Here is a 25372-nt window from a genome sequence, read left to right on the forward strand (position 1 = left end):
ATCCAGAGGCAGCCCCAGAAAATCTGGGAATTCCAGCCCAGCCCCTCCCCACCCTTCCAGCCAGGAATTCCTTGCCAAGATCCCAGCCCAAGCTCCCCTTTCCCAGTGGGAGCCATTCCCTGGCTCCTGTCCCTCTGTCCCTTGTCCCCAGCCCCTCTCCAGCTCTCCTGGAGCCCCTCCAGGGACTCTGAGCATTCCCTGGATTTTCCCGTCTCCAGGGGAACATCCCCAGCTCTCCCAGCCTGGCTCCATGGCAGAGGGGCTCCAGAATCCCAAAATAGTTTGGATGGGAAGGGATCTTAAATCCCATCCCATTCCGCCCCATCCATGTTCAAGGACAGCTCCCGCTATCCCAGGTTTATCCAAGCCCCAGTGTCTGACGCAGCCTTGGACAATTCCCAGGATGGATCTGGATTCTTCCAATCCAACCATTACCACTGCTGCTATGGGATCCACCAATCCCTGGCGTGGATCCCACTTGGAGCAGGATCGCTGGGCTGCTCCAGCAGCTCCACTTCCCATCCCGCTTTTCCCTTTCCCATCATCCTGACCCCTCCCATGGCTCTGCCGCCTCTGGAATTTCTCCCTGGATCATCCACCCCAATCCTGGAAGGTTTTTCTCCCGGTGACTCCCACAGCAAACGGGGTGAAAGTGGCTACAGTTATCCCGAAAATTTTCTGGGAAGGGAGACAAATGGCCTTGGGAAGTGTCGGGGAGGACCGAGGAGCGGAAGCGGCATTCCCGGTCCAATGGCACCATCTAGAGGGAAGCAGGATAGGGACAGGCTGGGGACATCGGCTCTCCCTCACTTTCCACACTCGGGGACTTCCCACCCCTCATCCCAGTCAATCCCTCCGGAATGTTCTCCACCCCTAGGAATATGCATTTTCCAGTGGAAATCGGGATGAGCCCCCCTCAACCTCCAAGGAAAAGCAGATCCTGCCAAAGCCAGGCATCCACCTGGAGGGACAGGGCCACATCCCGATCCGGTGGCACCTTTTCCCAGCCAATCCCACCTTTCTCATGGCTTCCATGTGCTCCAGGTCGCGCCGGCGGAGCCGCACCCAGCGCCGGCGCCGGTGGGTGTGGAACATCTTCTCTGCCGGCACCCAGGCCTTGGGCTTGCGCTCCGGTGGGATCGTGATCCCGTATTCCCAGCCTTGGGAAGAAGGGAATACCTGGTGGAGGTGGGAGAAGAGCCTCCCCTCCCACCTTGGCTCCCACCAGGAATTTCCAACAGTGAAGGTGTGGCTGAATCCAGCAAAACATCCCAGTTGGATTTCCTTCCTTAGGGCACAATCCATCCCTCTGGAATGCCCAGGGATGGATCCGTGGTGTCCTTGGCTCCAAATCCCACCCTGGAGACTCTTCCCTCCTTCCCTCCAGCCATTCCAGCCCCCAGGACCATCCCATCACTCTCCAGCCTGGTGTTTTCTGTTTCTTTTCCACCAGGATCTTCCCAAATTATCCCAGCACTGCCTTTGGGAATTTCCATCCCACAGTTCCAGGCAGAGACAAAGGATCCCCCAGAGCCTGATCCTTTCTCCTGATCCAGTTCCCACAGCCATGGGAATGTTTTGATCCACAGACCATGGAAAGAAATCCAAAACTTCCCAAATCCCAGATCCCAAAACTCCAGGGTCCCAAAATTTTGAAATCCCAGATCCCAAAATTCCGTCTTTAGTACCTTTCTCATCCACAGCCCTGTTGAGATCCGTGTCCCATTCCACATCTTCCCACTTCCAGCCTGGAGGACACTCGATCTCATCCTTGGGCAGGACCTTTTCCCCGTTCTGTGGGACACAGGGAATTCTCACCCAAACCGATCCCTAAATTTCCCTGGGATTCCAGCCCGGCTCCCAGAATTCCCAGTTTTCCCTCACCACATCCGTGTAGGAGTCGGTCATGTGGATCCACTGCCCTCCGGGAAGCCGGACCTGGTTCTCAAACACCTCCTCCACGAAGCTCAGGTGTCCGGCGTCCACATCGTGCAGCAACCTGAATCCCGGGAATACCCAAAAATCAGGGATTCTCCATCCCACCTTCCTCCTGTGCCATCCACAGCGTTCCCAAACTTCTCCCACCCTTCCAAGGAAAGTTCCTCCTCGGGAAAAACCCAAACCAGGATGAAAATCCCACCCCAAAGGTCCTCAGTTTTGGAAACATCCCAAGATTTGGATAAGCGGGAATCACATCTGTGGGCACAGACAAGGAAACACGGAGGCATCCCAGATTTTGCCATCAGATTTTGGGATTTCTGGGAATTCCTGGTGGAAAAGCCCCACTCACGTCTTTTCTGGGCAGATGAACCAATCCCCGGCCCAGGTCCATCCCGCAGAAGGCCGGAAGCTGTCCTTGGGAAGTTTGATCCGGCCGGTGACATCAGAATATTTGGGATAAGTGAGGCCGGTGGTGCCCCAGTTCCCCACCAGTGCCAGCTTGGTCTGGTTCTCGTACTGGGAAAGCAAAAAAAAATCTGGATTTGGGGTCGGAATAACAGAATCCCATGAATGACCCCATAGAATCCTGTGAATAATCCCTGCAGAGGGACAGACTTCCTGGGAAAAGTCCAACCCGTTCCACGGCATCCCAATTTTCCCGTTGTGAGGGACATCTATGGCTCATTCCCAACTTTCCCCTCAGCATTCCAGGCTGAGCTGGTGGAAACAGCTCCTCCTTCCCACAGTTTTTAGGGAATGATGAGGTTTTAGGTCCAGCCCACCCCTTTTCCCACCGGGATGGGGATCCCTTGGGAATGCTCACGGTTTCGGCGAAGACGGAGAGTTTTCCCTCAGCGAATTGGTTGAATTCCTTTTCATCCACAGCCAATCCAAACCAGAGGCGCACCCGGATCTGCGCCGGGATCCGCGGCCCCATCACCTCCTCCTGCGGATACTGCCAAGGAAAAGATCCCCGGGAAGGGATTAACGGGAATTCTGGGAGGCTGGAAGGGTGGGAATGAGGATCCCTGGATGGGAAAGATGGGACATGGAGCAGTCATGGGATAACGTCAGGAATGGGTGGAGGGCTTTGGGATCATGGAATTGAGGTTGGAAAAGACCTTCAGGATCATCCCAATGGCACCATCGACATCCCTAAAATGTGACCCCAGGTGACCTTGAGGAACTTCAGAATTCCAGTGGTCCTGGACAGGATCAGGGATAGGATCAGGGACAGGATCAGGGACATGATCAGGAATAGGACCAGGGACAAGGACAAGGCAATGGAAAGGTCAGAGACAGGGACAAGAACATGGACAGGGATAGGGAAAAGGACATGGAAAAAGGTCAGGGTCATGGATAGGGACAAGGACAGGGTTAGGGACAAATCCAAGGAAAAGGACAAGGACAGGGACATGGACAAAGTCAAGGACAAGGACAGGGACAGGAACACAGACAAGGTCTAATATTTAAGGTCTCTCCCAACACAAAATTTTCCACAATTCCATGAAGCCAGAGCTGAACGTTGTGTTGGGATTTGAGCTTTCCCTGCTGGATTTTCCATCTTTTTAATTCTTTTTAGTGGGAAAACTGTTTGGAAAATCAAGATTCCACCTGGACGTGCTTCCAAAAGTACCTTGAGGAAGATGGTCTGGAGCTTCCCACAGTTCCGGCCGCAGCAGTTGGAGATGTTCCGGGAATAGAGGACCTGGTGGGCCGGGATGCGGGCGAAGGCCACTCGCTTGTCCCCCTGGAGCATCCAGATGATGATGTCCGGGAGGCTGTTCTGGGGCTGGAAAACATAAATCCATAGGATACCTTTAGGAAGGATCCACCAGCACAGCCCAGAACGGGATTGTGAAATCATGGACTGGGTTGGGTTGGGAGGCATCTTAAAGCTCATCCCAGTTCCATGGGCAGGGACAACTTCCCCTATCCCAGGTGGACCCAAGTCCATCCAACCTGGCCTTGGGCACTGCCAGGGATCCAGGGGCAGCCACAGCAAATCTGGGAATTCCAGCCCAGCCAGGAATTCCTTGCCAAGATCCCAGCCCAAGCTCCCCTTTCCCAGTGGGAGCCATTCCCTGGCTCCTGTCCCTCTGTCCCTTGTCCCCAGTCCCTCTCCAGCTCTCCTGGAGCCCCTCCAGGGACTCTGAGCATTCCCTGGATTTTTCCCTCCTCCAGGGGAACATTCCCAGCTCTCCCAGCCTGGCTCCATGGCAGAGGGGCAGAATTCCCATTTTTCCTGCTGTGGAATTAGCCCGGAGCACGTGGAGCTTCCCACCCACCAACATTCCAAGTCCTTCTCCCAGGGCTGCTCCCTATCCATGAACTGACCTCAACCCACCCATGAGCGAGACCAACCTCAACCATCGGAGCCAAACCTGGCGCCATGGGAAAATCCATGGATTTGGGAGCCAGGATGGAACAACACCCCTGCTTCCCACCAAAACAACGACGGGAAAACCAGGAAGAGTCACCTCCTCCGCCATGGCCCGGAGCCGGCACAGCCAATCCTCCGCCTGATCCAGGATTTGGGAAAGGCCGGAATTGTCGTGCTTGAGCCTCAGGGCCACCTTCAGGATCTGCTCCAGGTGGGTGCTCCGGAAGCGGAACAGGTTCTGATCCAGGTGGGTGCTGGATGCCGTCCCCAGGACATCGGGAAGCTTCAGGCTGCAGGGATAGGCAGGAATCAGGGATTGGGGTGGATCGGGATGGACCTTGAAGGTCATTAAGAGTTGTTAATTGTCACTGATGATCATTAATGGTGATTAATGGTCATTAATGGAGATTAATGGCCATTAGTGATCACTAATGGTCACCAATATACATCCATGGTGATCAATGGTCTTTAGTGGTCACTAATTGTCATTAATGGTCATTAATGGTCATTAATGGTCACCAATCATCATCAATGGTCATTAATGGTCATTAGTGGTCGCTAATTGTCATTATTGGTCACCAATCATCATCAATGGTCGTTAATGGTTGTTACTGATCATTAACGAACATTAATGGTCATCAATCATCATTAACAGTTATTAATGAGCAGTAAAGGTCATTAAGGGGTCACTAATTGCCATTAATGGTTATTAATGGTCTCCAATCATCATGAATTGTTCATTAATGGTCATTAAAGGTCATTAATAGTCACTAATTTTAATTAAAGGTCACCAGTCATCATTAATGGTGATTAATGGTGATTAATGGTCATTACAGGTCATTAATGGCCACTAATCATCATTAATTATCATTAACCTATCCCAAATCCACCCCCAACAGCTCATCCAGCTTCTTGTGAGCTTTTCCAGCTTTTTAAAATAATTTTTCCACAATTTCAGCAAATTTCCAAGGAATTGAGAAAACACCAAAGGTATTTGGGAACAGAAAGAGCAACAGAGCTTCCAACCACAGCCAGAATTCCCCCTGGAATCAGGATGGGAATGAGCCACGCCCACATTTTAATATCCATTATCAAAGTTCCTGGAAAAATGGATCAGGTGCCAAACTGGGAGGTTTTCCTGTAAAATTCAAGGATTTATGGATCCGCTGCTATAAATGAACTTCCTGCTCCCAGCTCCCGAGCCACAAATCAGGATTTCCTCCGGAAAAAATAGATGGAGCGAAAGATAAATTTATTTTTAGGCCAAGGAGAGGTTTGGAAGGAGGTTTTAAGGATGTGACATTCCCACCTCAGGAACCTCTGTAAATCTCATTTTTTATTGCAGGTAAATAGGGAGAATATGGAATTATGGAATTATGGAATGGTTTGGGATTTTCCACTATCCCAGGTTGCTCCAAACTCCATCCAGCCAAGCCCTGGACACTTCCAGGGATAAGGATTTGGAGTCAGGGGGAATGAGCAGTGCAAAGGTGGGAAAAGAGGGGAAAAGGGGAAAAAAGGGAGAGGGGAAAGAAGTAAGGAAAAAAAGAAAGTGAGGATTAAAAAGGGAGGGGAAGGAAAAAAGGGAAAAAATAAAAAGGGGGAGAAAAGGCAAAAAGAGGAAAAAAGGGGGAAGGGAATAAAAGGGGAAAGACAAAAAAAAAGGGAAAAAAACAGGAAAAAGAGAAACAAGGGAGAAATTGGGAGAAATGGAAAAAAAGGGGAAATAAGGAAAAAGGAGGGAAAGGAGGGAAAAGGAAAAAGGGGAAAACAGAAAAATGGGGGGAAAAAAATGAAAGGGGAGTAGTAGAAAAGGAGGGAAAATGGGGAAAATGAAAAAAAGGTGAAAAGGAAGAAAAAGGGAGAAAAAGAAGAAAAAAGAGGGAAAATAAAAATATAGAAAAAGGGGTAAGGGGGAAAAGGAAAAAGAAAGCAAAAAAGGAGAAAGGGAGGAGGGGGAAAAATTAATAAGGGGGAAAGGAAAAGCTGAAATAAAGTGAAAAAGTGAATAAAAGGAAAGTGGAAAAAGGGAGGAAAAGGGGGAAAGGATGAAGAGGGAAAGAAGGGAGAGAAAAGAGAAAAAAAGAAAAAATGTGAGAATGAAAGAGGAAAGGAAAAAAAAGGATAGGAGGGGAAAAGGGGGGGAAGTGGAAAAGAGGGAAAAAAAGAGGAAAAATTGGAAAAGAGAGGGAAAAGGAGGGAAAAGAGGGAAAAGAGGGGAAAAAGGGGGGAAAAAGCAGAGGGGAAAGGGGGGAAAAGGGGGAAAAGAAAGGAGAAGAGGAACAGAGGCTGTGGTTCCTTCCAAGACAAAGAAGAAACATCAGGAAAGGTTTCCCATCCCGAATTCCCGAAGCACCTGCAGTCGGCGATGATGTCATCGAGCAGCTGGGATCCCAAAGCCTCCAGCTCCATCGGAGAGCGGTTGGATTTCAGAGCCACATGGACCTTCTCCAGGTTTGCTTCCTGCAGGAAAAGCGGGGATCAGGAGCTGAGGAATCGCCTGGAATCCCTTCCTGCTTCCAGGATATTCCCAGCAAGAGGCTGGGGAAATTCCCAAAATTCCCAGGGATCAGAGATTCCACTCTGGGTCCCACCAGAAATCTGCAACTCAGAGGAGCTAAAGGACAGCCCCTGGATGGCTGGAATTGTCTCCAGGTTGGACAGGGCTTGGAGCAACCTGGGATCATGGAAGGTGTCCCTGAACATGGAATGGGATGGGATTTAGGGTTTCTCCAAACCCAAAACACTCCAGGATGGAATGAATGCTCTGGGAGAGCTGGGAATGTTCCTCTGGAGAAGGGAAAAATCCAGGGAATGCTCAGAGTCCCTGAAGGGGCTCCAGGAGAGCTGGAGAGGGACTGGGGACAAGGGACAGAGGGACAGGAGCCAGGGAATGGCTCCCACTGGGAAAGGGGAGCTTGGGCTGGGATCTTGGCAAGGAATTCCTGGCTGGGAGGGTGGGGAGGGGCTGGGCTGGAATTCCCAGATTTGCTGTGGCTGCCCCTGGATCCCTGGGAATGTCCAAGGCCAGGTTGGACATTGGGCTTGGATCCACCTGGAACAGTGGGAGGTGTCCCTGCCCATGGATGGGGTGGAACTGGGTGGAATTTAAGTTCCCTTCCCACCCAAACCATTCCATGATTCCATGAAGTTCCTTATCCAGGGGATACATGGCTGTGTCACCAGACACTCCTGGTGACCTCTCTCTCCTCCTGGTGTCCCCAGGGATGTCCCCGGTCACTCACCAGCCGCTCGGCTCCGTAGAGCAGGAGGTTCTGGGCGTCCATGCGGTGGCCGATGTCCTCCCAGTAGGAGGACAGCACCACCACCGGCTTCACGTTCCCCCAGGGCAGGTAATAGTAGTGACAGCCTGGGGGACAGCACGGCGTCACCTCGGGATGTTGGGACAACGGGATCCACCCCTCGGCAGCGGGGATGAAGGGGGAAGAGCATGACTGGGATGGGAATTCCCCTTGGAAGGCGTTTGGGAGAAAGAGGGGAATGGTGTTCCCCAAATCCTTGAGATCCCACCAGGATTGAACAGGATCTAACTCCATGGCTCTGGCAGCGAGGCCAGAAACCAGCCCAGTATTCCTGGTGGGATGAGCTGGAAGCCAGGGAAAGGCAGGGAAAGGTGCTCCCAAAAACCACCTAATGGGGACAAGAGAAGTCCTGGCTTCCCTACTCCTTCCCAGATAAAAATTCCCCACGGCTGAGGCAGGAAAACCCTCTGGAGTTGTCTGGTCCAAGCAGGGACACCTTCAGCAGGATCACCTGGACACAACCTCTGCCTTCCCCTGGATCCCCGGAAGCGTCCAAGGCCAGGTTGGACATTGTGCTTGGATCCACCTGGGATAGTGGAATTTGTCCCTGAGCTGGAACAGGATGGGATTTAAGACCCCTTCCATCCCAAACCATTCCATAATTCCAGGGTTCTCTCCCACCAGCTGGGTTTGGATCATCCCAAAGGACGGAATCAATGCTCACCATCGAAGACGGCCCGGCTGTACTGGGTGGTGGAGGCCAGGGGCAGGCAGGTGGTGTCGAACTTGTTGCCGTAATTCCCGATGCTGACCTCGAACTGGATGGCCCCGTCCACGCCCTGAAGCATCGTGGCCGAGTAGAAGGCGGCAAAGAGGGAATATTTCCGTCGGCGCAGGTATTTCTGGAATAGGAACGGGAATCGGATGTGAGGAGATGCTGCCAATGATCTCCGTGAGGTGGAGCTGGAAGAGGCTGGAGGGTAAATTCTGAGAGGCTGAGGAAGCTGGAAAGGCTCTGGAGAATCAAGAAAAGTTGAGGGAGTTAGGAAGGGGCGGAAAACCAGGAAAAGCTGAGGGAGTTAGGAAGGGGTGGAAAACCAGGAAAAGCTGAGGGAATTGGGAAGGGGTTGGAGATCCAGGAAAAGCTGAGGGAGTTAGGAAGGGGCGGAAAACCAGGAAAAGCTGAGGGAATTGAGAAGGGGTTGGAGATCCATGGAAAGCTGAGGGAGTTGGGAAGGGATTGGAGATATAGGAAAAGCTGAGGGAGTTGGGAAAGGGGCTTATTCCAGAGAAAAGGAGGATCCAGAGGGACCTTTTGGCTCTGCACAATTGCCTGAAAGGTTGGAACCAGGTGGGAGCTGGGATCTGATCCCAGGGAACAACAGGAGAAGAGGGAATTGTCTCAGGTTGTCCCAGGAGATGCCCAGGTTGGACATCAGCAGGAATTTCCCTATGGAAAGGGTGGTCAGGCCTTGGGAGTGCCCAGGGAGCTTTGGAGGTGTCCAAGGAATTCCTGGATGTGGCACTCAGTGCCAAGGTGGGGATCGGGCACAGATTGGACTTGATGATCCTGGAAGGATTTTCCAACCTCAGTGATCCCAGGATGGGAATTTTCTTGCAGGGGGAGTAATAAACTTTGCAGCACGGGAATTTTGGGAGAATTTCAAGAAAATCAGATGGAAGAGGAGGATGCAACTTCTCATGGAAAAGGAGCCACAGGAGGAAATCTGAGAGAGTCAGGATGAAGAGGAATCTCCCACAATGTAATGGGAGACCTTGGAACCCCTGGCAGGGCCTGAGGGGGCTCCAGGAGAGCTGGAGAGGGACTGGGGACAAGGGACAGAGGGACAGGAGCCAGGGAATGGCTCCCACTGGGAAAGGGGAGATTGGGCTGGGATCTTGGCAAGGAATTCCTGGCTGGGCTGGAATTCCCAGATTTGCTGTGGCTGCCCCTGGATCCCTGGCAGTGCCCAAGGCCAGGCTGGACACTGGGGCTTGGATCCACCTGGAATCAGGGAAGTTGTCCCTGCCCATGGAACAGGATCAGCTTCACGGTCCATTCCCTCCCAAATTATTCCATGATCCCACAATTCCTGCTCACCTGGACAAGCTCAGATGGACCAACCTGGACACTTTGGGATGGAAATCCAGCAGGAGACCCCTCCAGGAGCTCACAGACCATGGGACAACTGCCACCCATGGCCAACATCCCTTCCATAGTGTCCCACATGCCAATCCCAGAGATTTTCCAGAAATTCCGATACCTCCACCCTCAGGATGTCATCGGCAGGAATCTCCTCCACCTTCTGCTCCATGTGCTCCACCAGTTTGGTCTCCAGCTCCACCAGGATCCGGCCCCGATATGCGACCCCCTCGCCCTTGGGATAGACCAGGAACAGGAGTCAGGATCCCAGAATTCCCTTCAAAAGGCCAAGCTCTGCCTTTGCTTCCAAGGAGCTTCATCGCGGAGCAGCGGGATCAGGCAAAGAATTCCAGCCGGCGCTTCCAAGGCGGAATTTTGGGAGCAGAGCGGGATCAGGAGGCGTTAGCAGGAATAACCAGGAGTGGGAAACACAGCACAGGCTCCTGATGACAAAGCCAGGTTGGGTTAGAAGCAGCTTTTTTTTTTTTGGGAAAAGAGGAGCCAGAGGTTATTTTGGGATGTGCCGGGAAACAGCCGATGTCACCTTTCCCAAATTGAGCGTCTCGTAGGGATCGGGAAATCCGGTGAATTCCCGGGGGCTGCCATACAGGTTGATGTAGCAGGGTCCAAAGGTCGGAAGGAATCCCAGCCCGTCATCCACTGGGAATGGCAGGGAAAAGAGGGATTAGGGATTCCTGGAGGCACCTTGGGAATGTGTCACGCTCGAGCTGTAGGATCACAGGGATCACAAAGCTGGAGGCCACCAAAATCCTGGAATTTCCACCCCTTTTGAATCCCACAACCTCACCTTGGAGCAGGAGAAAGATACAGAGGGCTTGGCGCTGAATCCTGGGAATTCCCAATCCCAGGAAAAGTCCCCATGGAAAAGGGTGAGGTCAGAAAGGGGTCAGACAAGAGTAAGAGCAACAGGAGAGAGGAAAGAGCCTCGGGATGTGCCAAGGGAGGTTTAGGTTGGATTTTTGGGAAAATTCCTTCCAGGTAAAGGCCTGTCCCCATCCCTGGAGGGATTGAACATCCCTGTGGATGTGGCACTTGGGGACACAGATATGGGGTGGCCTTGGCAGCCAATGGATCAGAGGGATTTTCCAATCCTGTGATTCCATGAGGAGAACCACTCATTTTTATGGAATTTTGAGAAGGAATCCTGCCCTGAGCTCCGTGCACTTGGCTGGCTCCATATTCCCGACACGACAGCATCCCGGGAATCCCCAAAGGGCCAAACCGGAGCCATTCCCTTGTCCCAAGGTGCCCAACTCATCCCTGCTGATCCTCCCCCAGTCCAGAGAGCGGAACCAGTAAAACCAGTCCCGGGAGGCGCCGGAAAACTGGGATGTTACTGGGAACGTACGATCCGAGGGTTTCAGAGGCTTCACAGGAGCAGGAAACTCATCTGAGGCACAAAGAGAGGGAGAGAGGTTGGGAAAGGTTGGAAGAGGAGCGTGGAAAAGGGATGGAGATGGGAATGAGGGCGGAGATTCCCACAGGTTTTGGTGTGGAGAGACAGAGAGAGAAAGGGAGAGGTTTTTCATGGAATCATGGAATTATGGAATCAAGGAATCATGGAATGGTTGGGGTGGGAAAGGGACCTTAAAGCCCATCCAGGTTCATCCACGGACACTTCCCACTATCCCAGGTCATTCTGAGCCTTGTCCAGCCTGGCCTTGGATAGTTCCAGAGGCTGTGGGATTGGGGTGGAGCAGGATTGGAGCATCCCTGAGTTGCATTCCCAGGCATTTCCTCAGGATCAAGCAGATGCCAGCGGTGGGAAGGGAGATGCCAATCCTGGATCTCAACACTCCCATCCTCCCTCTCTGTCTCTCTCCAGCCCATCCCAGGATTTGTGTTGGGATTGGGAAGAGGGGACTGGACAGCGCCAGGGGTGGGACACGGGTGGAGCCTCTGGATCGTGCCCTGATCCATGGAATCATGGAATGGCTTGGAAGGACCTTAAAGCTCATCCCATTCCATGGGCAGGGACACATCCCGTTATTCCAGTGTGCTCCAAGCTTTTTCCAACGTGGCCACCCCGTGTCCCTACAGCTCATGGGGAGGTCACAAAGCCAAGTGCGGAATTCACGCTGGGATCACGGATTCCATGGAAGCACTGGCAGCAGGAAAAGCTCATGCAGATGGAAGCTCCAAGCCCTCAGCAGCTCCAAATCTGTGTCCCAGATTCCCGCCTTCCCACTTGGCACCAGTGACAGTGACACCCGGCTGAACATTGCCATGCCTGTGGGTCCTTACCCTCAGAAAATTCCCGGGATTTGGAACAGCACAGGCCGGATGGGAATTCCCACCCTGTGACAACCCCTAAATGTCACCTTGGGGGGGACATGGCTGCCAGCAGCGGTGACACCAGCACCACGTTTCACCAACCTCCAGCACCCACGGACCTGCAGCCTCCATACCCCATTCCCAAGAATCCATCAAATCCCAAGAATCCTAAGAATCCAGAAAAGGTGGATCCATCCAGAAATGGGGCACAGCTTGGGGTGAGTGGACGCCATTGCACATCCCCAGGTGGGGACAGCTGTGACATCCCCAAAGCCACCACCAACCTCCAGCCATGCCATGCAGCTCCTCCATAGCCCCATTCCCAAGAATCCACCAAATCCCAAGAATCCAGAGGGGTTGGATCCATCTGGAAATGGGGGACAGCTCAGAGTAACCCCAGGACCCCATCGCACATCCCCAGGTGGCAGTGGTGACAGCTGTGCCATCCCCAAAGCCACCACCAAATTCCAGCCATGCCATGGACCTGCAGCTTCCTCCCCCCATTCCCAAGAATCCACCAAATCCTAAATACAGAGAGGTTGGATCCATCCAGAAATAGAGCAGAGCTCGGAGTGACCGCCGGAACCCATCCCGTGTCCCCAGGCGGGGACGGTGACAGTTGTGACCTCCTCAGAGCTACCACCAACCTCCAGCCACGCCATGCAGCTCCTCCAAGGCCATGCATCCCAAATCCCGGCCTGCTTCCCGCCCTTACCCTCCAGCTCCCCGCCGGGGGCCGAAATCTTGGACATTCCGAGGAAAGCGGTGCCGATGACGTCATTGTGCGTCAGACGGTCCCTGTGAGGTGACATCGTCACTTTGGGGACCATGGTGGGGGGAAGGGATGTCCCTATGCCCATCCCGCCGCTCCGGGCACTGGGAATGCCCTTTCCCGCTCACCAGTCGGTCACACGGATCCTCATCCGCTCGCACATGGAAGGGAACTGGGAAAAGGGATACGGGAAGAGGGTGAGTGGTGCTGGGGACACCGGGAGGGGACTTTGGGGACACCAGTGCTCACCATGGCCGGCAGCGTCAGGCACTGGTTCCACTGGGGGTTGGCGTTCTTCTCCAGGATCCGGGAGTAGAGCTGGAAGGGAGGGATGGGAAGAGGGGAAAAGTTGGGGTCATCCCAGGAAAGCGGCTGCTGGCCCAGTTCATGGAGTTGGGAAGACTCAGATTTCCCAAAATCCGGCTTCAGCTTCCCTAAAATCTGGCCTCAGATTCACTAAAACCCGGCCTCAGATTTCTGAAGGTCGAGGCTCAGGTTTTCCCCAAATCCAACTTCAGATTCCTTAAAATCCAGCCTCAGTCTCCCCAAAATTTAGCCTTAGATTGCCAAAAGTTGAGGTTTACATTCCCCCAAATCCAGCTTCAGGTTCCTGAAATCCTGAAATCAGTCTCCTCAAAACCTGGCTTCAAGTTCCCTAAAATCCAGCCTTAGGGTCACTAAAATTCTGCCTCAGATTCCCTAAAGTTGAGACTCAGATTTCCCCAAATCCAGGCTCAGGTTCCACAAAGTCCAGCCTCAGATTCCCTAAAATCCATCCCCCATTCCAGGGGGTTCTTAAACCCCCTGGTGCAGGAGGCAGAGGATGTTTCGGATTTCCCAAGGGATCTTCCCACCTTGGGACCCACAGGATCACATTTGCCCCATTCCAGAAGAAAATTTCCCCATTCCAAGACCTGGGAGGGAACGTCCCACTGCCATCCCAACCCCAAATTCCAAAGGACTGTCCCACTGCCATTGCGCTCCAAGGACATCCCGCTGAAATCCCAATCCCAGGGATCCAGTGGAAATGTCCCAATACCAAAAATCTGGGAGGGAATGTCCCACTGCCATCCCAACCCCAAGGACATCCCACTGAAATCCCAATGCCAAGGACATCCTGCTGCCATCCCAATCCCACAGACCTGGGTGGGAATGTCCCACTGCCATCCCAGCCCCAAATTCCTGGGGTTTGTCCTGCTGCCATCCCAACCCCAAGGACATCCCACTGAAATCCCAATCCCAAAGACCTGGGAGGGAATGTCCCACTGTCATCCCAACCCCAAGGACATCCCACTGAAATCCCAGTCCCAAAGACCTGGGAGGGAATGTCCCACTGCCATTCCAACCCCAAGGACATCCCACTGAAATCCCAATGCCAAGCACATCCTGCTGCCATCCCAATCCCACAGACCTGGGTGGGAATGTCCCACTGCCATCCCAACCCTGAGGACCATGAGAGGTTATCCCGCTGCCATTCCCAATCCCAAAATCCTCCCTCTGCCATTCCCAGTCCCAGGATCATCCCGCTGTTATCCCAACCCCAGGAACAACCCACTGCCATCCCAATCCCGCTGCCATTCCCGGGATCCCAGAGCATCCCACTCCGCTGACCGTTTTCCCGGCAAAGCTGACTTCCACGAAGGGATCCACCAGGTTCTTCTTGTTGCTCTCGAAGCCGAAGATCTGCCGGACGTTGTCCATGACGGCGTCATCCACTGGGAAAAGAGGGAGATGCCAAAATCCATGGAATTCCGCAGCATCCAGAGGGTCCCAGCTGTCCCACCAGAGGGACGAGCATTCCCATGGAGGAGACACTCTCCAGGTGGGAAAAACAGGGGGATAAAACCAGTTTGGACCAGTAAGAATCTCCTCTTCCATAAAACTGCCCAATATCCTTGGATTACCATATGGATCACTCCCTTCTCCGGGCCCTAATTCCTGCCCGGAACGTCGCGATTCCGAGGGATCTGAAGGGAAAACCTACTCTGGGGCAAATCCTCGGCTTTGAAGATCTTGAGGCAGAACTGGGCCCCCCTGAGGGTGACCCCAGTGGGGCGCAGCAGATTGGCCTCGATGTCCTCCTTGTCCTCGGCCACCTCCTTCTTCTCCAGCTGTGGGAAGAGGACAACGGGAAAAGTCACCCAGGATTCAGGAATGAGCAGGAAAATCCCAAAAGACACAGGCTGGGTGGATTTGCCACCCCTGGGAGTGTCCAAGGTGAGGTTGGATGGAGCTTGGAGCCACCTGGGATAGTGGGAGGTGTCTCTGCCCATGGATGGGGTGGGATTTAACCAAACCAAACTCTTCCAGGATTCTGGAGCCCCTTGGCTCTGGGAGAGCTGGGAATGTTCCCCTGGAGAAGGGAAATTCCAGGGAATGCTCAGAGTCCCTGAAGGGGCTTCAGGAGAGCTGGAGAGGGACTGGGGACAAGGGACAGAGGGACAGGAGCCAGGGAATGGCTCCCAGTGGGAAAGGGGAGCTTGGGCTGGGATCTTGGCAAGGAATTCCTGGCTGGGCTGGAATTCCCAGATTTGCTGTGGCTGCCCCTGGATCCCTGGAGTGCCCAAGGCCAGGTTGGACACTGGGACTTGGATCCACCTGGGACAGTGGGAGGTGTCCCTGGGTGGGAATGGGATGGGATTTAAGATCTCCCCCAACCTAAACCATTCCAGGATTCCATGAGAAAACCCAGCACTTTTCCCCCAAAACAGAGGAAAATCCAATCTGTGGCTTCCCTGGGAATGGCCGTGGTGGTTGGTGGCTCTTGGCCAGAATATCCCAGAGCTGAAATGTCCCAGGGCTGGAATGTCTCAGAGCTGGAATATCCCAGAGCTGGAATGTCCCAGGGCTGGAATATCCCAGAGCTGGAATGCCACCCCCCATTCCCAGTGGGAATACTCACGGGAGCTTCGTCTCCAGGCCCCAGCACGCAGACGGTGACTTTCAGGTAGCCCTTGGCTCCCGCGGAAAAATCCTCCGGATCCGAGAGGAGCAGCCACTTCCTTCGGAAAGCGTGTTCTGCGAGAAAACATGGGAAACTGGGAATTACTCCTTGGATGTGCAGGGAGGTCGGGGATGCTCCTGGGTGGGGTTTAAAAGAAAATCATGGAATGGGATAAGGGAATATTTCAGTTCCTTTCCCGGGAAGGGACCAGGGAAGAGGGAGAGGTCTTTAGAACAGAATTCCCAGAGAAACTGTGGATGCTCCATCCCTGGAAGTGCCCAAGGCCAGGTTGGATGGACTTGGATCCACCTGGGATAATGGAATTTCTCCCTGGATGGAACCGGATGATCCTTAAGGTTCCTTCCCAACCAAACCATTCCGGGATTCCATGGTCATGGATTTGGGGTTCCTCTATGGAAGAGCTGGGATGTGTGGGTGCATTTCCCAAAAAAAAAACCAAAGGAATTTTTCAAGGCTCACTTGGCTCGGAGTAAACGGTCTCCACATCCATCTGCGGGATTAAAGGAAAAGGAGATTCCAGAGTTCGTCCAGAGCGGGAAACACCAGGAAAAGGGGGATGGGATCTTACCCGGAATTCCCCGATCACCGAATCCGTGCGGAACGATCGAGAATCCACGACCTGAAAATGAGGAAAAAATGGGTGATCCAACACAAATCCTGCTGGGATAGAGGATCCTGGGGAAAAGGGTGGGGTTTCCCTGGGAAATTTTCCAGAATTTCCCAACACTCACCGTGAGGAAAATGGGAGCATCAAACAGCTCCGATGGGGATTCGAAGACGTTGAAGAAAAAAGTCTGTGGAAAACCAGGATGAGGATGAGGCATTATCCCAGTTTTCCCCTTGGAGCGCATTCCCACATCCCAATCTCTGGAGATGGTTGGAGTGGGAATTCCTGCTGACCTCATCGAAGAAGGGGCTGTTCCCTTTCCGGATCCGCGTTCTCCGGGTTTGTCCAGACACCGTCACCTTCACCACTGGCCGGATCTGGATCCCGGGAAGCTGCCGGGCCTCAATGACCCTCACCCGGATCTGGGATGGGATGGAGGATACGGAATCAGTGGGATGGGAATCACCGGGATCATCCCACAGGATCGAGGACAGGGAATCACCAGGATGAGAATCACCAGGATCATCCTATGGGATGGAGGACAGGGAATCACCAGAATCTGGGATAGAGAAGAGGGAATCACCAGGATTATCCCATGGGATGGGAGAACATGGAATCACCAGGATGGGAATCACCAAGCTCATTCCACAGGATGGAGAACAGGGAATCACCAGGATCATCCCATGGGATGGAGGACAAGGAATCACCAGGATTATCCCATGGGATGCAGGACAGGGAATAACTGGGATCATCCCATGGGATGGGAGAACATGGAATCACCAGGATGGGAATCACCAAGCTCATTCCACAGGATGGAGGACAGGGAATCACCGGGATCATCCCATGGGATGGAGGACAAGGAATCACCAGGATTATCCCATGGGATGCAGGACAGGGAATCACTGGGATCATCCCATGGGATGGGAGAACTTGGAGTCACTAGGATGGGAATCACAAAGCTCATTCCACAGGATGGAGAACAGGGAATCACCGGGATCATCCCATGGGATGGAGGACAGGGAATAACTGGGATCATCCCATGGCATAGATGACAAGGAATCACCAGGACAACCTGCAGGATTTTTTGGGAACAGCTCATCCCACCTGGAAATCCTGTGGTTTGTTGGATAAAGGTTTTTTAGGAGAGCTCCTCCTCCTTCTCTTCACCCCCTGGATGTGATTCCCGGACGGTTTCCTTGGGAATGAGGGTGGCTCCGAGCCCGGTGCTCCCGAGGACGCCGAGGGCTCCGTGTCCCCCGTGGCCTCCGGATCTTCCATGTCCTCTTCTCCGGCCGTCTCTGCCCGGCGGGAGAAGGAAAATGTGGGACTTGGGAATGGGTTTGGATTTGGGAATTGGTTTGGATTCAAAAATCCAGGATGGGGAGGGGTTGTGGTTACCGGTGACCGTGTCCAGCTCGGCTGCAGCCGGGGCTGGATCCGGAGGCGCCGGAGTTGGGAAAAGCGGGATGGCGCCCGGAGGGGGGATGTAGGACACCTGCAGGAACAGGGAAGCCTGGAAAACAGGGAATGAGTGTCAGAGAGGCTGGGATGGCAGAACTGGGATCAGACTGGGAGGGACAGGACTCAAACTGGAATCAGACTGGGAGGGATGTGACTCAGACTGGGATCAAACTGGGAAGGAAGGGATTCAGACTGGGATCAGACTGGGAGGGACAGGGCTCAAACTGGGATCAGACTGGGAGGGACAGGGCTCAAACTGGGATCAGACTGGGAGGGACAGGGCTCAAACTGGGATCAGACTGGGAGGGATGGGATTCAGACTGGGATCAAACTGGGAGGGACAGGACTCAAACTGGGATCAGACTGGGAGGGACAGGGCTCAAACTGGAATCAAACTGGGAGGGACAGGACTCAAACTGGAATCAAACTGGGAGGGACAGGGCTCAAACTGGGATCAGACTGGGAGGGACAGGGCTCAAACTGGGATCCAGCTGGGAGGGATGTGACTCAGACTGGGATCAAACTGGGAGGGACAGGGCTCAAACTGGGATCAGACTGGGAGGGACAGGACTCAAACTGGAATCAAACTGGGAGGGATGAGATTCAGACTGGGATCAAACTGGGAGGGATGGGATTCAGACAGGGATCAAACTGGGAGGGATGGGATTCAGACTGGGATCAGACTGGGAGAGATGTGACTCAAACTGGAATCAGACTGGGAGGGACAGGGCTCAAACTGGGATCAGACTGGGAGGGATGTGACTCAGACTGGGATCAAACTGGGAGGGATGGGATTCAGACTGGGATCAAACTGGGAGGGATGGGATTCAGACTGGGATCAGACTGGGAGGGATGGGATTCAGACTGGGATCAGACTGGGAGAGATGTGACTCAAACTGGAATCAGACTGGGAGGGACAGGGCTCAAACTGGGATCAGACTGGGAGGGATGTGACTCAGACTGGGATCAAACTGGGAGGGACAGGGCTCAAACTGGGATCAAACTGGGAGGGACAGGACTCAAACTGGGATCAGCCTGGGAGGGACAAGGCTCAAACTGGGATCAAACTGGGAGGGACAGGACTCAAACTGGAATCAGACTGGGAGGGATGGGATTCAGACTGGGATCAAACTGGGAGGGACAGGGCTCAAACTGGAATCAGACTGGGAGGGACAGGGCTCAAACTGGGATCAGACTGGAAGGCTCAAACTGGGATCAAACTGGGAGGGACAGGACTCAAACTGGAATCAGACTGGGAGGGACAGGGCTCAAACTGGAATCAGACTGGGAGGGACAGGGCTCAAACTGGAATCAGACTGGGAGGGATGTGACTCAGACTGGGATCAAACTGGGAAGGAAGGGATTCAGACTAGTTTCAAACTGGGAGCTGCCACTGGAAGGGACATTGCTCAGACTGGTCCCAAACTGGGAGCCCAAACTGGCCATGCTATGGCTTTTACTGGTCTCAAACTGGGAAGATCCCTGGCCATCCCATGGCTTTTACTGGTCTCAGATTGGGAGCCCAAACTGGGAACCCCAATAGTCACCCCAACTGGTCCCAAACTGGGAGTCCCAGTTGGCCATGGCTCATACTGGTCCCAAACTGGGAGCCGGGCGCTCACCCCAGTGCTCTCCTTGCGCGAGTCCAGCAGGGGGAGGGTGAACGAGGCCGCCAGGCTGGGAGTGCCCAGAACTTCCCGGAGCGGCACCCGGGATTCTCCCAAAAACCTGTGGGAAACAGGGACAGGGCTCAGGGCTGATCCAAGGGCATCCAAACCATTCCAGAGCCTGGGATGGGAGTCTGGAGGAGGACACAGAGATGGAGGCAGGCTGGGAAAAGTGGGAATGTTCCCCTGGAGATGGGAAAATCCAGGGAATGCTCAGAGTCCCTGAAGGGGCTCCAGGAGAGCTGGAGAGGGACTGGGGACAAGGGACAGAGGGACAGGAGCCAGGGAATGGCTCCCACTGGGAAAGGGGAGTTTGGGCTGGGATCTTGGCAAGGAATTCCTGGCTGGGCTGGAATTCCCAGAGAATCCCTGGATCCCTGGGAATGTCCAAGGCCAGGTTGGACTTTGGGGTTGGATCCACCTGGGATGGTGGAAGGTGTCCCTGAACTGGAATGGGGTTGATGAGATGGGTGGGATTTAAGGTTCCTCCAACCCGAACCCAAATGATTCTGGAACTCTTTTGCTCTGGGAATGTTCCCCTGGAGAAGGGAAAAATCCAGGGAATGCTCAGAGTCCCTGAAGGGGCTCCAGGAGAGCTGGAGAGGGACTGGGGACAAGGGACAGAGGGACAGGAGCCAGGGAATGGCTCCCACTGGGAAAGGGGAGCTTGGGCTGGGATCTTGGCAAGGAATTCCTGGCTGGGCTGGAATTCCCAGATTTGCTGTGGCTGCCCCTGAATCCCTGGGAATATCCAAGGCCAGGTTGGGATGGGGCTTGCAGCAGCCTGGGAGGTGTCAGCCAGAATCTTCCTGCTCCGGGATCCAGGACCCTCCTCCCATTTTCCCGTGGCTATTTATGGGCACCCAGCAGTTGGAGCAGCCCCAAATTCCAGTTCCCTTGGATTTCAGCCCAGCAGCAATTCCAGCCTCGGCTCCAGCCCCGAAATCAGGATCCTTCCCTCCCTGGGCTGCATTCCCAACATCTTACCCCTAAAAATAAATCCCTTCCTCTATTTTTTCCCTCTTCCAAGCAGCTTTCCCACCCCACAGAGCTGGGAAAAGCCGGGAATCACCGGAATCCCCTCATTCCTCACCCAGCAGGAGCCCCCAATCCGTGGGGGAACCCCTGGAATGGGGAGGCACCGGGATCAGCCGGAGGAAGGAAACCGGAGGCTCCGCTCCCGCCGCCTTTCCCGGCACTGCCGGTGCCTTGGGAATGATCTTGGCAACGCTTCCCAAATCCCGGCCAAGTGTCCGAAGTGTCCATCCCCAAACAACCACCCCCTGTGTTTTCCCGACCTTCCAACGCCGGAATTTCCCCACGGATTCCGAGCGAAGCAGCCCAAAAATGCGGCTCCAGCCTCCCACGGCCATCCCACGGAGGGAATCCGCGGAGTCTGGGAAGAGCCGGATGAATCCCGGGAATGGGAGAAGGGAGAAGGGGCCGTGTCCAGCTCTGGAATTTTCCCCACCTGTTTCTTCCCACGGTTTCATGGTCCTTGACCACCACGGTGAGCTCGGCATCAGGATCCAGGGGAATTCCCTTCAGATCCCACTCAAATCCCTGGAAAAAGGAGGAGGGGGAGGTCAACATCAGTGCCTGGAAATGGAGAACCCAAATCCCAAACCCCCTCAGAATCACAGCATTCCCAAAGCCAAATTTCCCAGCAAATCCACCGGAAAATTGCCTTGGGAAAAAGCTTTTCTTGGCCATGGATTACCGGGAAGGAACAAATCCCAGGAGCTGCTCCAGCACCAAATCTGTGCCCCTTTTCCCACCAAATTCCCTTTTGGTTTTTTTGGAATTTTGGCCCATGGGAGCACAAGGACAGGGTTGGAAGGGAAAAGGTGCGGGAAAAATTCCCATTCCATGGAAATTTCTTGCAATGTTCATGCCGAGTTGGGATAAGACCTTGATGGAAGGAGAAGAGGTTGGAATTCTACCTGGAATTCTGGAGCAGAAAGGGAATGATCCCAAATTTTCTGGGGGCAGAAGTCCCAGGGAATCACCTGGACTCGAGCTGTTTTCTGGGAATGGGGATAAATCCAGGGATTGGGAATTCTCACCTCATTCCAGACAGGATTCACGTTGTTCTTGATGACCTTTGTCCTCTTCTTGACACCTGGAAGGAGAAAAACTGGGATTGGGATCTTCTCAGGGATCAGGAGCTTCCCAGGGATCGGGAGCTTCCCAAAGATCAGGATTCCAGAATGAAACTCCAGTCTCATTTGGGGCTGGATTTTCAGGGATTCCCAGAATTCCCAGGACCAGGATCAGGCTCCATTCCCTGCTCCCAGCTGGAGCTGAACTTCCAAGAATTCCTAAAAAAATTATTGAATCCCATTCTCTGCTCCCAAGGGTAGCTGAGCTTCCGGGGATTCCCAAAATTCCCTGGATCAGGATCCAGGTGCATTGCCTGATCCCAGGTGGAGCTGGGCTTCCAGAAATTCCCACAATTCCCTGGATCAGGATCCAGCCCCATTCCCTGTTCCCAAGCAGGGTTGGGAATGCAGAGATTGGATCCAGGATCCCACTTGGATCCTCAACCCTTCCAGGCTGGAAAATGTGCTGGAAAATCCCGTGGGACTCCTTCCTTTCTGTGCCTCAGTTTCCCCAGGAGCATCCAAAGGTTTCCAAGGACTGGGAATTCAGTGGGAAGAGCCACGGGAGATCCCAAACATTCCACTTCCAAACTTCGGGATTGTGCCTCAGTTTTCCCAAGAGCCGCGGGTGGGAATCCCGGGATTCCCCCAGATCCAACATTCCCGATCCTGGGAATGCTCCAGGGGGACGGAGGGACCCCACCCCCTTCCCAAATCCACGCCCCCCTCATCCCTCCTGGAATGTCGCCGCATCCCAAGGGAGGGACCCCCGCGGGAAGAGGAAAAGGAAAAGGCCAAACAATGGAGGTGACTCAAATCCCGGGAGACTCCGGGATATTCCAAATATTCCCGGGTTTCCGCTCTTTTCGCACCCTTCAGTGACCCCTTCCCTATTTGGGATTGGGAAGAGCCGAACTTCCCGGCTCTGGGAATATGGAAAACTCATCCCGCTGCTTTTCCTCACCCAGAGGTTCATTCCCATCTCCTTCCCGATTTTCCCCGGGATTCAGAGCCCTGGAATCGCCCTGGATCGGGATTTGGTGGAAGATGGAGCTCCCGGGATTCTCCCGAGGGATCGCGGTGGGATTGGGATCAGCAGCACCCCCATTCCAAATGGAAAACCTGGACCGGGAGCCGCTCGTTCTTTTCCCAAATGTTTGTCAAAAATTGGAATTTTTCCCATTTTTCCGAGCTCCAGGACAATGCCAGGGCAGCGCCGTCCTCCAGCGGGAATTTTGGGAGTGCAAACCCCTCCGTTTTCCCAGGAAATCCATCCCTCGGGAATGGGATAACTCCTGCTCCATGCGGGATCATTCACATCCATCCCAGTGCAGAATTCAAGGATTTAAAGGGATGGAATTCCCAGGGATATTCCGGCGTGAAATTAAAAAACTTTGGGATCAGGGGGATAAAAGCTGCAAAGCAAAGGATTTTCCAAGGTTTTCGGAGATTCCCAGACCCCAGATTTTCCTGGGAGCTTCTTCCAAAGCAGCCAAAAATATTCCAAACCCTCCCTTCCTTCCCGAAAAAGAAAAATCGGGATTCCCTCACCTCGGAATGTCAGGCTGGCCACGGGATCGCTTTGTTTATCCCGTTTTTCCAGGTTGGGAAGTTGGGAAGCCCTTTGGAGCAGGCAGCGGAGCATGGCCGGGATCGGGAAAGCCGGGATCGGGAAAGCCGGGATCGGGAAAGCGGGATAAGGATCCGCTCCCTTATCCCATTCCCACCCCCTTTTCCCGGTCCGGCCCTTCCCAGCACGGGAACGCCCCTGGAGGGGCTGGGAAAAAACCGGGATCGTGGGAAGGAGAGCTGGGATTGGGGAAAGATGGGGAGGGCGGGAGTTGGGAATAATTCCCTGGGATTCAGAGAGGCTGCAATTCCCAGGGATGGCAAACACGGGGATTTGGGAATGCTGGGAACACCAAAAAATGGGGAATGAATCCCCGGGATTCAGGGATGCTCTAAATTCCAAGGATGCCCCAGCACCGGGATCCAGGGAATCAGCGGTGGGAAATGAAATCCTTGGGAGACAGGAATGCTGGGAACATCCAGGATGGCAAAACACCGGGATTTGGGAATGCTGGGAATCCCAGGGATGGGGAATTTAATCATTGAAAATTCAGGAATTCTGGAAATCGCAGGGATAACCTGGCACCGGGATTTGGGAATGCTGGGAAGCCCAAAAATGGGGAATAAACCCCTGGGATTCAGGGATGCTCCAAGGCCTGAGGATGACCCAGCACAATTTTGGGAATTTGGGAATGCTGCAATTCCCAGGGATGGGGAATTAAATCCTGGAATTTCAGGAATTCTGGAAACCCCAGGGATCCCCCAAACATGGGGATTTGGGAATACTGGGAAGTCCGGGAAGGGGAATAAATCCCTGGGATTCAGGGATCCTGCAATTCCCATGGATGGGAAATCAAAACATCCAGATCCAGGAATTCTGGAAACCCCAGGGAAAACCTGGCACTGGGATTTGGGAATGCTGGGAACCCCAAAAATTGGGAATAAACCCCTGGGATTCAGGGATGCTTCGAGGCCTGAGGATGACCCAGCACAAGAATTTGGGAATGCTGCAATTCCAGGGATGGGGAATAAAATCTTTGGATCCCAGGAATTCTGGAAACCCCAAGGATGCCCCAAACTCCGGGATTTGGGAATGCTGGGAACCCCAAGGATGGGAAATAAATCCCTGGGAATTTCGTGATCCTACACAACCTGAGGATGCCCCAGCCCCGGGATACCGGGATTTGGGAATGCCGCAATCCCGGGAACACCAAAACCCCAAAACCTGGGAATTCCGGATGAGCAGCACACCGGGAATGCCACGCCCACACCGGGAGAATGCCATGGAAAACCGGGAATGCTCCCTCATCCAGGAAAACCCGGGGAATCCCAAAAAAAACCCGCTTTTTTCCCATTAAAAAAAAAAAAAATTCCCAACCAACCCGTGACGTCACTACCCTTTGTCCCCTCAGTGTCACTTTTGTCCCCAGCGGGAAAGGACCCCGGGAAGGGACCCCGGGAAGGGACAATTCCCAAATTTGGGATCGTCCCCTCCACCCCCCCGCGCGGAAAATCCCAAAATAACCGCGGCGCCGGCACCGCGCGGGGACCGGGGTGGCTTTAGGGGGGTCCCCAAAAAGTGCCACCACCGGGGTGGCGGTGACAGCGGGGACAGCGAGGACCCGCGACTCTTCCAACCCCATCCCGACTTCTCGGGCCAAATTCCCTCAAATCCTTCCGGAAAAAAAACCCGAAAATTCCAATAAATCCCGATTTTTTTCCCCCTTCTGGAGCTGAATGGGGAGGGGACACCAAAGGGGTGGCGGTGACAGCGGGGACAGCGAGGACCGGCAGCGCTCCCAACCCCATCCGAACCTTTAGGGTCACCAAAATCCCCCAAAATTCCCCTAAATCCCGAATTTTTTCCCCCTTCTGGAGCTGAATGGGGAGGGGACACCAAAGGGGTGGCGGCGACAACGGGGACAGGGGGGGGACCCGCGGCTCTTCCAACCTCATCCCAACTTTTAGGACCGAGCCGGGCGTGGCCGAACCTCCCCGAAATTCTCCCCAAAATCCCCTAAAACCACCCCAAATCCCATTTTTTGGGTATTTTCCCCCCTCCTCCGGAGGTTCCCACCTTGGAATGTGGAGGAGCAGTAGGTGTCGCTGATGTCGCTGTCGCCCGTGAGGACATTTTCGGCCCGCAGGACGAAGACGCGGAGCATCGTCCCCTCCCCCACCCCTCTGCATCCCCCCCACTTCCC

At 53.9% G+C, this 25372-nt stretch overlaps 1 protein-coding gene across 10 annotated transcripts in view; it reads right to left on the minus strand.

Annotated features, from left to right (window-relative positions):
* DYSF (dysferlin) overlaps positions 1-25372 on the minus strand; it is a 71800-nt gene extending 46428 nt beyond the window's left edge. For 4 of the 10 annotated variants that reach the window (XM_072927826.1, XM_072927825.1, XM_072927823.1 and 1 more), the window contains exons 1-29: positions 23151-23294; positions 21564-21619; positions 20969-21060; positions 19453-19558; positions 17768-17882; positions 17474-17667; positions 16663-16791; positions 16494-16556; positions 16331-16381; positions 16222-16252; positions 15700-15815; positions 14782-14908; positions 14409-14512; positions 13047-13115; positions 12926-12969; positions 12741-12823; positions 11100-11141; positions 10275-10390; positions 9852-9965; positions 8312-8489; positions 7570-7694; positions 6681-6787; positions 4422-4614; positions 3578-3733; positions 2765-2896; positions 2291-2457; positions 1885-1999; positions 1689-1794; positions 1018-1160 (exon numbers count right to left, since the gene is read on the minus strand). In XM_072927826.1, coding sequence (XP_072783927.1) covers positions 1018-1160; positions 1689-1794; positions 1885-1999; positions 2291-2457; positions 2765-2896; positions 3578-3733; positions 4422-4614; positions 6681-6787; positions 7570-7694; positions 8312-8489; positions 9852-9965; positions 10275-10390; positions 11100-11141; positions 12741-12823; positions 12926-12969; positions 13047-13115; positions 14409-14512; positions 14782-14908; positions 15700-15815; positions 16222-16252; positions 16331-16381; positions 16494-16556; positions 16663-16791; positions 17474-17667; positions 17768-17882; positions 19453-19558; positions 20969-21060; positions 21564-21619; positions 23151-23244 — 3168 coding nt within the window. In that variant the 5' untranslated portion in view covers positions 23245-23294. Of the gene's footprint in view, positions 1-1017; positions 1161-1688; positions 1795-1884; positions 2000-2290; positions 2458-2764; positions 2897-3577; positions 3734-4421; positions 4615-6680; positions 6788-7569; positions 7695-8311; positions 8490-9851; positions 9966-10274; positions 10391-11099; positions 11142-12740; positions 12824-12925; positions 12970-13046; positions 13116-14408; positions 14513-14781; positions 14909-15699; positions 15816-16221; positions 16253-16330; positions 16382-16493; positions 16557-16662; positions 16792-17473; positions 17668-17767; positions 17883-19452; positions 19559-20968; positions 21061-21563; positions 21620-23150; positions 23295-25245 lie in introns of those variants that run through there. The other 6 variants (XM_072927824.1, XM_072927830.1, XM_072927828.1 and 3 more) reach the window with 3 other exon arrangements.

This window comes from Taeniopygia guttata, chromosome 4 (assembly GCF_048771995.1).
Source record: "Taeniopygia guttata chromosome 4, bTaeGut7.mat, whole genome shotgun sequence".
NCBI classification, from domain to species: domain Eukaryota; kingdom Metazoa; phylum Chordata; class Aves; order Passeriformes; family Estrildidae; genus Taeniopygia; species Taeniopygia guttata.